Here is an 11747-nt window from a genome sequence, read left to right on the forward strand (position 1 = left end):
AAAAAAAAAAAAAAAAAGCAATTCCTGAGCCAGCCACGCAGGCGCCCACCCGGGAGGCCTTGCGGCTGGGGAGCACCAGCCCTCTTGGGGCCGGCCCCCAGCCGCGCAGGCACCCAGAAAGGCAGGCAGCAGGCATCTGGTAAGCGGTGCAGAGATGCACACCGGCCCTCAAGCTGGCCACTGCTTCACGGTCAAGAACCGCCATGCCACAGAGAAGCGCCGACACAATAGGCCCACCCAGAGATGTGTGTGAACCATCCCAACATGGAGAAACTTCTGGGAAACCATGCCACACGGCGGGTCACTCTTGGCCCTGCCCTCGAGAGCCAGAAAGGTCCGGAGTCAGCGGAGGAGCAGCTGATGAACAAGGACTCGGAGAACATGAGAGTGCAGATGACGCCCGACAACTCAGAGGTCGAGCTGACTGGGGACGCAGGAGCCATTAGGGAGCTGGAAACCAGCCGGACCTTGCGCAACACCTGGGGAGACACCCTGGAGGCCATTCTTCCCCTAACTGTACAGGCTGCGGTGGAGGAGTGAGTGGAGCTCCGGAGAGGTCTGCACCGAGACTTCATGGATTACATGGGTGCCCAATATTCAGATTCTGAAGAACTGCCTTCATGGAGAAGGTACGTGTCTAGGTTACCTGCCTGGGACACTTCGCACCTGATAGTGCTGAGACTGACTAGCGGGCCGAGGACTTCATCCACACGTTCCTGCTGCCTGTGTTGATGGTTGGGGAGGGGACACTAAGTGATTGTGGGGTCCCATTGTGCTGGGAGGCTGGACAGAACACCTCTCTGCTTTCTTAGACAAGAGGCATTGATGAAGCATATGTCCTTGGATCCCAGTTCAGTAGAGGGACAAACTATTCTTAAAGATAAGTTTATTACTCAGTCAGCCCCAGATAGTAGAAAAAAGCTACAAAAATGGCTTTTACCTCAAATAGCTCACTTGAGATGTTAGTAAGAATGGCCTCCTCAGTATTTTATAGCCGTGACAAGGAGGAAGCCAAGGAGAGAAAACAAAAAGACCGAGAAAAAACAGCTGCCTTTGTTGTAGCACTAAGAGAAACAGACCCTAAGTCTGATTCTCAGGGCCCCAAGAAGAACTCATTGACTACATTCATCTGCTATCACTGTCAAAAGCCAGGCCACCTCAAGAGGGACTGCCCTAAGAAGCCCCCTGGGCCATGCCCTGACTGTAAAGGTGGCCACTAGAGGCCGGACTGCCCTCTGAAGTGAAGGCCCCAGAGCTCAGACCCCTCCTACCAGCTGGTCCTCAGGAATGAAGGGGCCCAGGGCATACTCTGCCTTCTCCCTCTGGCCAGACCATTATCTCCAAGGAGGAGCCCTGCATAATCATGACTACAGAGGAAAAAGAAAACAGCCTATTGCTGGACACTGGTGCTAGTCTCTCGGTCCTTCCTTTCAATCGTGGCCTTCCTTCCAGCCGTCATACTTCAGTGAAAGGAGTCTCTGATGAGAAGGTAATCTGCTATTTTTCACAATCCTTAGGCTACAACTACTTGTTAGATCTTTCTTGCATATCTTTATTTTGCTGAGAAACCACTTTGAAGATACCAACATGTATTACAGCAGCTATTGATAATTTCCTACCAATCTGTCCATACCTCTGTAATGTTTGTATTATTCCTGTGCTGTATCATAAATGGATGTATGTTTATTACTGTGTTTCCAACAACAACCATTGAGAATAGTCAATGATTATTTAATTGATCACTCATGTATAGCTCTATTTGTTTTCTCTAGAAACCATTTTGAAGAAACCAAAATATAGTACAACAACCATTGATAATTTCCTACCATTTTTGTCTGTAACTCACCACTACTTGTCTATTTGTTTTCCTGAGAAACTATCTTGAAGATACCAATAGGTAAAATAACAACCATTGATAATGTCCTACCACTTTGTCTGTAATTCGGTAAATCCCCCTATTACTATGTTATCCTTCTTTTACTCTTTAAAATTAAAAAAAAGCAATGCCTTTTCCCTTAGAAGCTCTCAATATTCTTTGCTGATGAAAGAATGGTTAGTCAGAACATCAGATAATTAAAGAAAAAAAAATGCCTGATTTTAGCTTCTGAGTAAATTGTGTGTGTGGAGCAGCAAATTTCTCTTATTAATTCTGTTTTGTTTGTGATAATACTATAATCAGTTTGCATTCCCCCAGGCTAGAATTAAACATTGTCCTAGAAAATCTACCAAATGGATTAGTCTCTGCACGATGGTGGAGCACTGACTACATTAAATGACTGATGAACACTGAGCCCATGAAGATTCAGGATGGAAATGTTCAGATTGTGAACCTCCTGAGAAATGTGCTGCTGCTGCTGCTGCTGCTGCTAAATAGTCCAGGAACTCATGAGGCAAAAGATCTGAAAGTCACTTCTAATTACCTCCCTTCTGTAAAGACCTGCTGAAACCAAGGAATGCTTGTGGCCTTTTTCTTACCTGTGATCTGTAAGCTTAAGCCTGGGTCCAGCTTCCTGTGGGGCTTTGTGCGGATGAACAGGTAACAAAGGACGCAGGGGGTGATAATGAAGGCCAGGAGGACTGCTGCTGCTATGGACAGGCCCACCAGAGCACCGACACTGGGAAGAGAAAAGTACAGGATGCTGAGCACCAAGGGCTCTGGGAGGCAACATGCTGGAGAAACCCAGCAGGAATTGGCTCTGACTTCCACACTGCCCACATCTGTCTTATACAGCTTCCCACACCAAGCCTGGGAAGCAGCAACCACTCCACCAGATACTTGCCACAGGCATAATATGATGTGCCTCGGTGTCACCGAGTACTGGGACCTGGTGTGTGTTCCTTCCCTCCCTGCTTTTCTGCACCTGCTCCCACCTACCCCAGGGAGCTGAAAGTGGCCTGAAAGGCTCCTTGCTCCCCAAATCAAAACACATAGTAGGGCTTTGTTAAAAACCAGGTGTCCTTCCAGCCTCAAGGTAATTTCTGACCTAGTTTCCATGGTCCTTCTGACCACACCAGTGTCAACTCCACATGTAAAATATCGCCCCTCCAATCTCACCGCCTCTGTCAAATTCAGGCCGTGGTCACTTGGTATGAAAGAAAAAAGCCCGTTTTTCTCTCTCATGCCATTCAACACAGCACTTCCGACACCAGATATGTGGGTTTCCCCACACCTACACCAAGGGTCCTCTAGTACTGGATATATATTCTATTATTTAACTAACTTTGACACTGTCTGCCTGGAGATAGTATCCGATCCCATGGGTTGAGGGTTCAGTCCCATGCAACTGCCTCCCTCAGTTTAGATGCCAATCACAAGTCAAAGGTTGTCACCTGCACTTGTGACCCAACAGTTATCAATTAGCGTGCCCAGGATCCCTTGCTCAGGCTTGATTAATTGACTAGGGTGGCTGACAAAACTCAGGGAAACCTACATTTACCTGCACGTTACATAGGATGCAGATGAACGGCAGGTGCGAAGCAATGCCCAGAGCTAAGCACGGGGGTTACCTCTCTAAGGGGGCTGCCCCTCAGCTATCCTGAGGCTCTCTAGCTCTAGCCTTTGAGTTTTTACGTGGGCTTTCTCCTACAGGCCTGGTTATTCCATCACTAGCCCTCAGGGAGCACCGCAGCCCTCAGCTCCTCTCCCTTCGCTGTAGGTCTGGGCTGGGCTAGGACCCATGATTGGTTCCCCAGCAACCAGCCCCATCCAGAGCCCACAAAGAGTTGCATCTCAGAAAACAAGATATTGCTATCATCTTTTTGGGGCTCTGTGTCAGGAGCTAGGAATCCAAGACCAGACATTAGAATGAAAGACTCTCCCAGCAACATTTCTACAAGGTTTTAGCACTCCATCTCAGCAAGTGGAAGTAAAGACCAAGCATGCATTTATTGTCATATAATATCATGTCTGTCTCTAGAAAACTGCCTCCTAGCTCATTTGGGGATCCCCATCCTTCCTGTTTCACATGACTGTCTTCCACTATCTCCCGACAATGAAATTCAATCTGTCCTTGGAGCCCCACTTCAAATATCTAATCCTTCATACTCTCCTTAGTCCTCCTCCTCCTCCCCACTCCTCTTCCAATGCCAGTCGGACCCACACAGGGTGCTTCCCTTTTGGTCAGCAGCCTGGTGTGGTAGGCAAACAGCAAAGGCTTTGGAAACAGAGCTGTCTAGGTTAGGAACCCAGCCCAGGTAGTGACTTAGTGAGATCTTAATGAAGCTATTTACCCCTTGAAACCTCAGCCTTTTTGTCTGAAAAATGAGAATGACTGAAACACAGCGCCTGACAGGTGGCAACAGAATGAATGACATTGAGATATCTTTGGCCCACAGTAGGTGTTCAACATACTCCTCGTGTGTCCTCTGAAGACAGAGTCAAGCCATGTTTAATCAGCTTTGTCTTCTCCTTGTACAGCGCTTGGCACATGGTAGGGGCTGGTAAACACTGTTGAGTACCTACTATGTGTTAGGCACTGTAGGATACTCTCCAATAGGAAGGTGTTGCCGCTTGTGTCTAGATGTCCCCCAATAACTCCTGCAGTCGAACGTGGGGCTTCTCAGAGATGGCTGGATCTAGAGTATGTGACACTAGGATCATAGATGTGATACTGGGATTAATTCATGGTGTGATGCTAGGATTAAGGGTGCCCCACACTGGGAATGAGAGCTACCTGCCCTAAGGGTGGGTGGCCTGAATAGGATACAGGGGCCTTAAAGAGGGTTCCTTGCCTCTTTCTGCTTGCTGCTTTGCTGCCTCTGCCTTCAGCCAGGCTTGAACTGTTTCTCCCCCTCGAAGCCCCTCTGCCATGCTTCCCTGCCTCGGAGACAGCCAACTACAGACTGAAACCTCTACAAGGTGTGAACCAAATAAACCTTTCCTCCTTTAACTTTGGGTGTTGGACATTTTGTCTCAGCCACAGGAAAAGTAACTAATTCAGAAGAGAGACAGGTACCAGACTTTATTTTTTCCTGCCTACCCTTCTTCAGTTCTCTTATGTCTCTTCCTCTCTGACTCTAGCCTCAGACTCCTACCTTTGCCATTTCTGTAGATCTCATCCCAGTGAGCTGATGGTTAATTTCCACTAAGACATCTTAGAGCTGTCTTAGAGCTGGATGTGTTGGCACATACCAACAGCCCCAATACTTGAAAGGCTGAGGTAAGAAGTTTGCTTGAGCCGGGAGTTTAGGGCCAGCCTGGGCAACACGGTGAGACTCCATCTTCAGAGTTTTGAAGAGTCTGTCTTTCTATCACTAAAGAAATTACTGAATGTCCCTGTAATGGAATAATATAGAGCCATTAAAACATGTGTTCAAGGGGCTGGGGATTTAGCTCAGCGGCACAGCGCCTGCCTGACGAGCACAAGGTCGTGAGTTCGATTCCCGGTACCGGAAACAAAACAAAACAAAAAAAAGTGTTCAAATAATATTTAAGATCACAGAATAATTCTTAGGAGATCATGTTAAGTAAAAATAGCAAGCCCCATTACTAAATATATAGCACAGCCCCAATTTAACTACATAAACATAAATATGTGCCTATCTATATCTATGTGAGTTTGGACGGAAATACACCCAGCGGCTAACACATGTCTCTGAGTGCAGCTGTGGATGTGCTGTCCACCTTCCCTTGGGTCTAATCATTGTGGAAAATTCCAGTCAGAGTTTCAACTGCCCACCTCTGTATCTCTGCCAGAGGGCTTTCCTGGACCCAAGACAGGCTCTGTCTACACACTGGGCAGGTCAGAAGTGCAGGGTAATTAATTCCTCTCTCCTCCACCAGCCCACAACCAATGACTGACACAAACTAGTAGATAAATACCCAGCTTCCTGGCCCTCCCATGGGATAACTCTGAGGTGTACGCTTGACACTGGCTGGCAGAGCTTGAGCTCTGGTTACTTTGGTGTGAGTTGCTCATTAACACACCCATTAGTGGCTTCTTCTCTTCCCTCTCTCTCTTTCCTACACCCTACTATGGATTTCTGGGACATCTTTCCATACAAACAATTTGCCATTCAGTCCTTGTCTTTGAGCCTTCTGGGAAACCAAGCTAAGACACTGGATTTTCCATGGTTCCTTTCTCCTTTTGTTTCTCCTGTCCTTTTCTCAGTTTTCACACAAAGTGCCAACAGCCCCAATACTTGAAAGTGCTTTTCAGTTCTTGCAAGTTAATCAGAAATTGTGTTTCTCATTTGAGATATACTTATTGTTCCTAGGGCGGGTAGATCTGTGCCCAGATGGGGGCCACATCTTCTATGAGGGACACCAATGGGCACCTAGATGGACGGGGTCTCCAAAAAGGGCCTGTTGCAGAGTGGGTGAGGGAACTGGGGGAGGAGTCCCTGATGGGAGGTTAGTCAGGCAGCAGGCACTACCTGGGAAAGGCCCTCAGGGGAGGAAACCTGGTTAGTGTTGTTTGGTGCTGGGGATTGAATTCAGAGTCTTGTGAATGCTAAGCACCCGCTCTGCTATTGAGCTATCCTCCCACTCCTAGAAAATCTGCTTTTAGTGTAAGATGAACTGGCACTGAAAGAGTTGTCCGTGTGGAGGTGCTTCCTCAGGAGATGGCATGCTCCCTGTCTCAGGAGAGGTTCACAGGCTGCCTCTTGATGAAGCCAGGGTCCTGCCTGCACAGAAATTAGATTAGAGAGCTTCTAGGCTTGTAGGAATTCACTGTTCTGACTCTGAAAGATCAAAAAAAAAGAAAAAACCTCTATTGTGACCCCTAAGAAAGTACTGGAGGGGCAGCCTAACAAGTAAGCACTTTGCAGTCACCAGGTAGTTCTGAGTTTGAATCCTGGTTCTGCCACCTGTAAGCTGAGAGATCACTCCCTCTTTCTGCTGTTCCACTGCCAAGCTTCTTCCCTCACCAGTTAGGTGTAAGGATAAAAGCAGATGGTGTATGCAGGACCTGGCCACCAACTTGCCCTCCAGCAAGGCTGCTGCCTTCTGCCTCACATCCTGGTAAAAATGCAAAACTAGCTACAGAGTGTGTTTGGCAAATGGACCAGATGGAATGATAGTATCAGCTGCTTCTCCACGGGGTATCCTCACTTTCTGATATGCTCCCCTTTTAAAAATCAGCGTTTCTCCTCAGCATTCTCTCTCCAAGGAAACAGTGCTTACCCGGTGATTTTTCTGTTTGTAAGGAACAGCTGTTGTGAAAAGGGCCAAGTAGAGTTCCGAGCCAAACAAGGCCCCCACCCTGCAGTAGCAGGGCTCCATCAGGAGCATGCTGGAAAGGCTGTTTCAGGGTTCAGAGCACAATAATCACCTGGATGTCCTAAGGGCCCTCAGTTCCCCTTCTCCATCGATAAGGAGGAATGATAGTCTGTGATGTGTATGAATCATGTTCTGTTCAAGCCCTGGAAGAATTGTCCTATAGACTGGAACATTTCAGCTGCCTTTGGGTCACAGTGACATGGGATGTGACCTCAGAGATCACCCCATCACTAACGCATCATCTGAGCTACTAGAGCATTCCACGGGGACAGGGTTTCCCAGGCAACGGAAGGGACTAAAGAGGTGTGTAGGGGAGGGAGTAAGGAAGAGGGAAAAGGCCCTGGCTGGGTGCTGAAGGGATTCCTCAGTTCTGTGTCCCCTAAGGCTCGCCCAGTGCTCAGAAAAACAGTGCAGGGTCAGTGAGCGCTTTTCAAGTGACCCGAGGAGGTCAGGTTATAAGAGGGCCAGGCTAGGTTTAGACGGTCATGGAACAGGACAGCCCTGGGCTGGAGGCCAGACAAGCCTGTGTATTCATCCCAGCTCTGCATTCACTCCTGAGGCACTCCCAGATATAACCTAACTTCTCTCAAGTCTTCCCAGCTGCAACATGGAGAGACGAGGGGCCAGCGTTGTGTGGAAGCACTGACACCTTGAACAGCCCTCAGTAATGTTCTTCAAATCAGTCTTCTGTAATATTGCTAGAAGATCTTGGACAATTCACTTTCGGACTCTGAGCTTCCTTTCCCACCCTGGAACCAAGGAAAGGGAACTCTTCTACTGAGCTCCTCTTACAGGCACTGGTCAACGTCACGTGCATTATTTCACTTACTCCTTATGATTCCACAGGAAAGGTGTTACTATCACCATTTGAAGACGAGAACAGAGGCCAGGATAGGAAATGAATTTGCAATCTATACAGATATTCAGACAGAACCAAGGTTTGAACCAGGTTCTGACCATCCCCAAAGCTCCACACTGCATCTGTATTCAAAAGTCATAGCGAAAAAAGGAAAGAAACTGCTCAAAAGGAAGGAATGACTGGGTTGAGGGACAGGAGAAAATAAGAAAGAGGGAAAAAATACACACAGACACACACACAGACACACAGACACACAGACACACACACACACACACACACACACACAAGATGGCCAGGATAATTGTACTACTAATTTCTATTGCTTTCTGGAAAGGAACAGTTGATTATTGAATTGTTTGATCGTTCTTGCATGTCTGTATTTGTTTATCTGAGTACCAATATGAAGATAACAGTATGTAATGCAACAACCATTGTTAATTTCTTTTCACCTTGAATGAAATTCTGTATTGTTTATATTGTTTTTATGTTGTTTCATTTATGTCTGTGTGTTTGTTAATATGTTTTGGTTCTTTTTTCTCTAAAAATAAAATAAAAACAACAACAACAAAAAGCGAAAGTCAGCTCCCAGCTCAGTGCTAAAGATACAGAGGACCGCCAACAGATACTCCAGTTTTTAGGTGCAAGTTCTATCTCTTGCAATGGACGGGGAGTGCCTCTGGGGCAGAGAATAATTGATTTTTGTGTCTGCAATGTCTTGTGAAGCGCCTGGGAGAAAGCAAAGGTTACAATGAGTGAATGAATGAATGAATGGAAAATAAATTAGTGATTCCTTTGGCTTTAGACATCAGCCTGCTGTGCAGGCTCTGAAACCCAGCCATCTGAACACCTTATAGAATTACAGATTGAGCACACCAGAAAAGCAATAACATTTGTAATTGTCATTGGCATAGACCAAGCTGTTTTCGCCTCTTACCTCGTCTGATCTTTGCCATTGCCTTAGCTGGAAATCAGGGCAAGGACGGATCATTCTCCCCATTTGATGGATGGAAAGATAGAGGCTCAGGGAGATTTCAGGGGCAGATAGTGCTGTTTGTTCTTTTCCACCCACAGGGCGAGCAGCCTTTGCTCGTGTACTGTGATGCCTGGTTTCCACAGCAGGTTGGTGATCAGGTCTCATCTCTGTGTGAGGACTTTGCAGACCAAGACAGATTAAACCTAAACCCCGCACCTCGGTCCCAGGAATGGCAGAGCTGGCCTAACTAACCCCTTCCTTGAACATCTGGGGAGACTGCTCTGCTATGGGAGGGGACGCACCCAAAGTACACCTCTATAACATGACCGAGGCTGGCTTCTGCTGTGCCATTATGCCGCTGGGACGCGCCGAACTGGAGGCAGCTTGACCCCCGGGTCTTCCGACTTCCTTTGAGGATGGGATACCACCCAGAGCGCCCCAAAGGGGTTGGCACACGCTGAGCGTTCGGTAGAGTGAAAGAGTAAGTATGAAAGGGAAGGAATGGGTTGAGGCCGAGTTGGGGTGCAGCATGGAGTGGGGCTATGGTCTAGATCATACCTACATCAGGCGGTGGGAGAGGAGGCTGGGGCTGGTGACAGAATAAGGACTGGGATGAACATCGGGAATAGGTAGGTAAGGCCAGGGAAGCCGCTGGTGTCCGTGGCAGGAAGGAGACCCTGGCCGGCCCTTGGCGGGGACTAGCGTGGAGTCTGGGGTTCCTGTGACCGTTTGGAGGTGTGCTTTTGCTGTAAGGCAAGGGCTGCTGTGTGATTTGGCGTTGCATGGAGGGTGGTGGTCAAATGAAGTCTGGAGTGGGGACAGAGTGAGGGGTTTGGGGTAGAGTTGAGGTAAGATTCAAACTCGGTTCTAAACAATGGTCCGGATGGGGGATGCACCTGAGACGGTGCGGGCTTGGGGAGTCGGGCTGGTGACGCGGGAGGGGAGTCTGGGCCTGGGGGTGGGAGGGAGGGATGGGGTTGGTGGGCGCTCAGGTGAGACCGGGCTCAGCCAGGAGCCGGGCGGAGGGCGCGGCGAGGGCGACTAGGGCTGCAGTGGGGTTCAGGCGGGGTTAGGGCCAGCGCCAGTACCTGAGCCACCACATGTAGTTGTGCTCGTACGGGAAGAAGCTGTGCGGGTCGTCGCAGCAGTACTTGTGGTCGCGGAAGCCGCAGCAGAAGACGGCGTCCGGCTCGCCCCCCGGGAGCGGGCAGCTGAAGCCGCGCACCTCCTCCTGCTCGGCGCTCACATAGCTCGTGCAGTCGGAGCTCATCGCGCCTCGGCCACCACGGACGGCGGGGACTGGACGACCAGACCGCGGGGAGGGGCAAGACAGACAGAAGCAGAGAGGGGCGGAGGCGCGGCGGGTGGGACCTGGAGCCCGAGAGCTGCCTGCAGCCACAGGTGCGGGAGGGGCGGCGGGAAGGGAGCCCGGGGAGGGCGGGGCGGGAAGGGAGCCCCGGGGTGGGGGGGTGGGGGAGAGCCCGCAGAGCGGCCCGGGGGGAGCTGCCCGTGCCCCTGCCCCTCCCAGCCTGCCCGGGTGTGCGCGGGGCCGGAAGGCATGGCGGGGATTCGAGGCCACGGACGCGGGTTCCTCGCCTGCGCTGCGCACCCGCCTGGTGCTGGCGCTGTGCTCGGGAGACCGACAGGAGACAGGCCAGTGACCACGCAGTAAAGTTGATTGGGGACGATGGAGACGCGACTGCACTGAAAGTTCACAACCACCCAGAGGGCCAGAGGTTTTCAAACCCATTTTCTAGGTGAGAGCAGCGGCCAGCGACAAGCCATTTCCCCGTGGGATTTGAACCCAGGTCTGTCTGACTCAAGATCCCTTGTTGCTACTCTCAGAACGACTTTTCTTGTGCGCTTTCTTGAATTTTTTTTTTTTTTTTTTAGGCAGGATCTCTATGCAGTTCAGGCTAGCCTTGAACTCATTACGTAGCCCAGGCTGGCCTCGAACTCACAGCGATCCTCCTGCCTCAGCCTCCGGAGTGCTGTAATTACAGGCCTGTGCCACCACATCCCATCTCCTGTGAGCTTTCAAACGTCCTTATTTTCAGGCTTCCTTGAGCTCTCTTCCTTCTTCTTGCACTGCCTCCTGCTCTGATGATGTTTACACTGCCCCTGCCACTGGCCAAGGACAAGGGGCAAGTGTGGATGTAGATCACTCCAGATGGTCACTTCTTTTCCCTTTTCAAGCAGAACCAGCGGACATCTCCACCTCTAGAAATTATTTCAGATCGGGAGAGCAGTGTTCTCACTAGCATTGGAGAACCATCCAAGATGCGTTCAGAGCTGTAGTTCCCCTGTGGATGCTGAGAGGATAGACAGATGATGCCTGAGGACTTTGTGCAGCTCCCGCAGGGCCTTAGCTCTACATGTTTCACTGCAAGGGACAGAGCAGGAAAGGGTTAATGTGATGTCTTGGGATCTCTATCCCCACCCCCCACGCCCCACCCCCAGCTTTGGGACAGTGGGGGATGGATCACAGGGATCAGGGGATCTAAGCTCAAGTTGGGCTCTACCCGCTCCACTGTTTCTCTCTGTACTTTCTGTTCCTTGGCTTCCTGCAGGCCAGCTCCACAGATGCAAGAGTGTATCATAGGGGCTGGGGATTTAGCTCAGCGGCAAAAGCGCCTGCCTGGCAAGCGCAAGGTCGTGAGTTCGGTTCCCGGTACCGAAGAAAAACCAAAATA

General features: G+C 49.7%; 1 protein-coding gene across 2 annotated transcripts in view; it reads right to left on the reverse strand.

Annotated features, from left to right (window-relative positions):
• Fam159a (family with sequence similarity 159, member A) overlaps positions 1-10441 on the reverse strand; it is a 26701-nt gene extending 16260 nt beyond the window's left edge. The window contains exons 1-2 of one of the 2 annotated variants that reach the window (XM_005398572.2): positions 10143-10441; positions 2476-2615 (exon numbers count right to left, since the gene is read on the reverse strand). In XM_005398572.2, coding sequence (XP_005398629.1) covers positions 2476-2615; positions 10143-10324 — 322 coding nt within the window. In that variant the 5' untranslated portion in view covers positions 10325-10441. Of the gene's footprint in view, positions 1-2475; positions 2616-7274; positions 7465-10142 lie in introns of those variants that run through there. The other variant, XM_005398573.1, reaches the window with a different exon arrangement.
• Between the last annotated feature and the right edge of the window lie 1306 nt (positions 10442-11747).

This window comes from Chinchilla lanigera, unplaced genomic scaffold (genome assembly GCF_000276665.1).
Source record: "Chinchilla lanigera isolate Chin_1 unplaced genomic scaffold, ChiLan1.0 scaffold00063, whole genome shotgun sequence".
NCBI classification, from domain to species: Eukaryota; Metazoa; Chordata; class Mammalia; order Rodentia; family Chinchillidae; genus Chinchilla; species Chinchilla lanigera.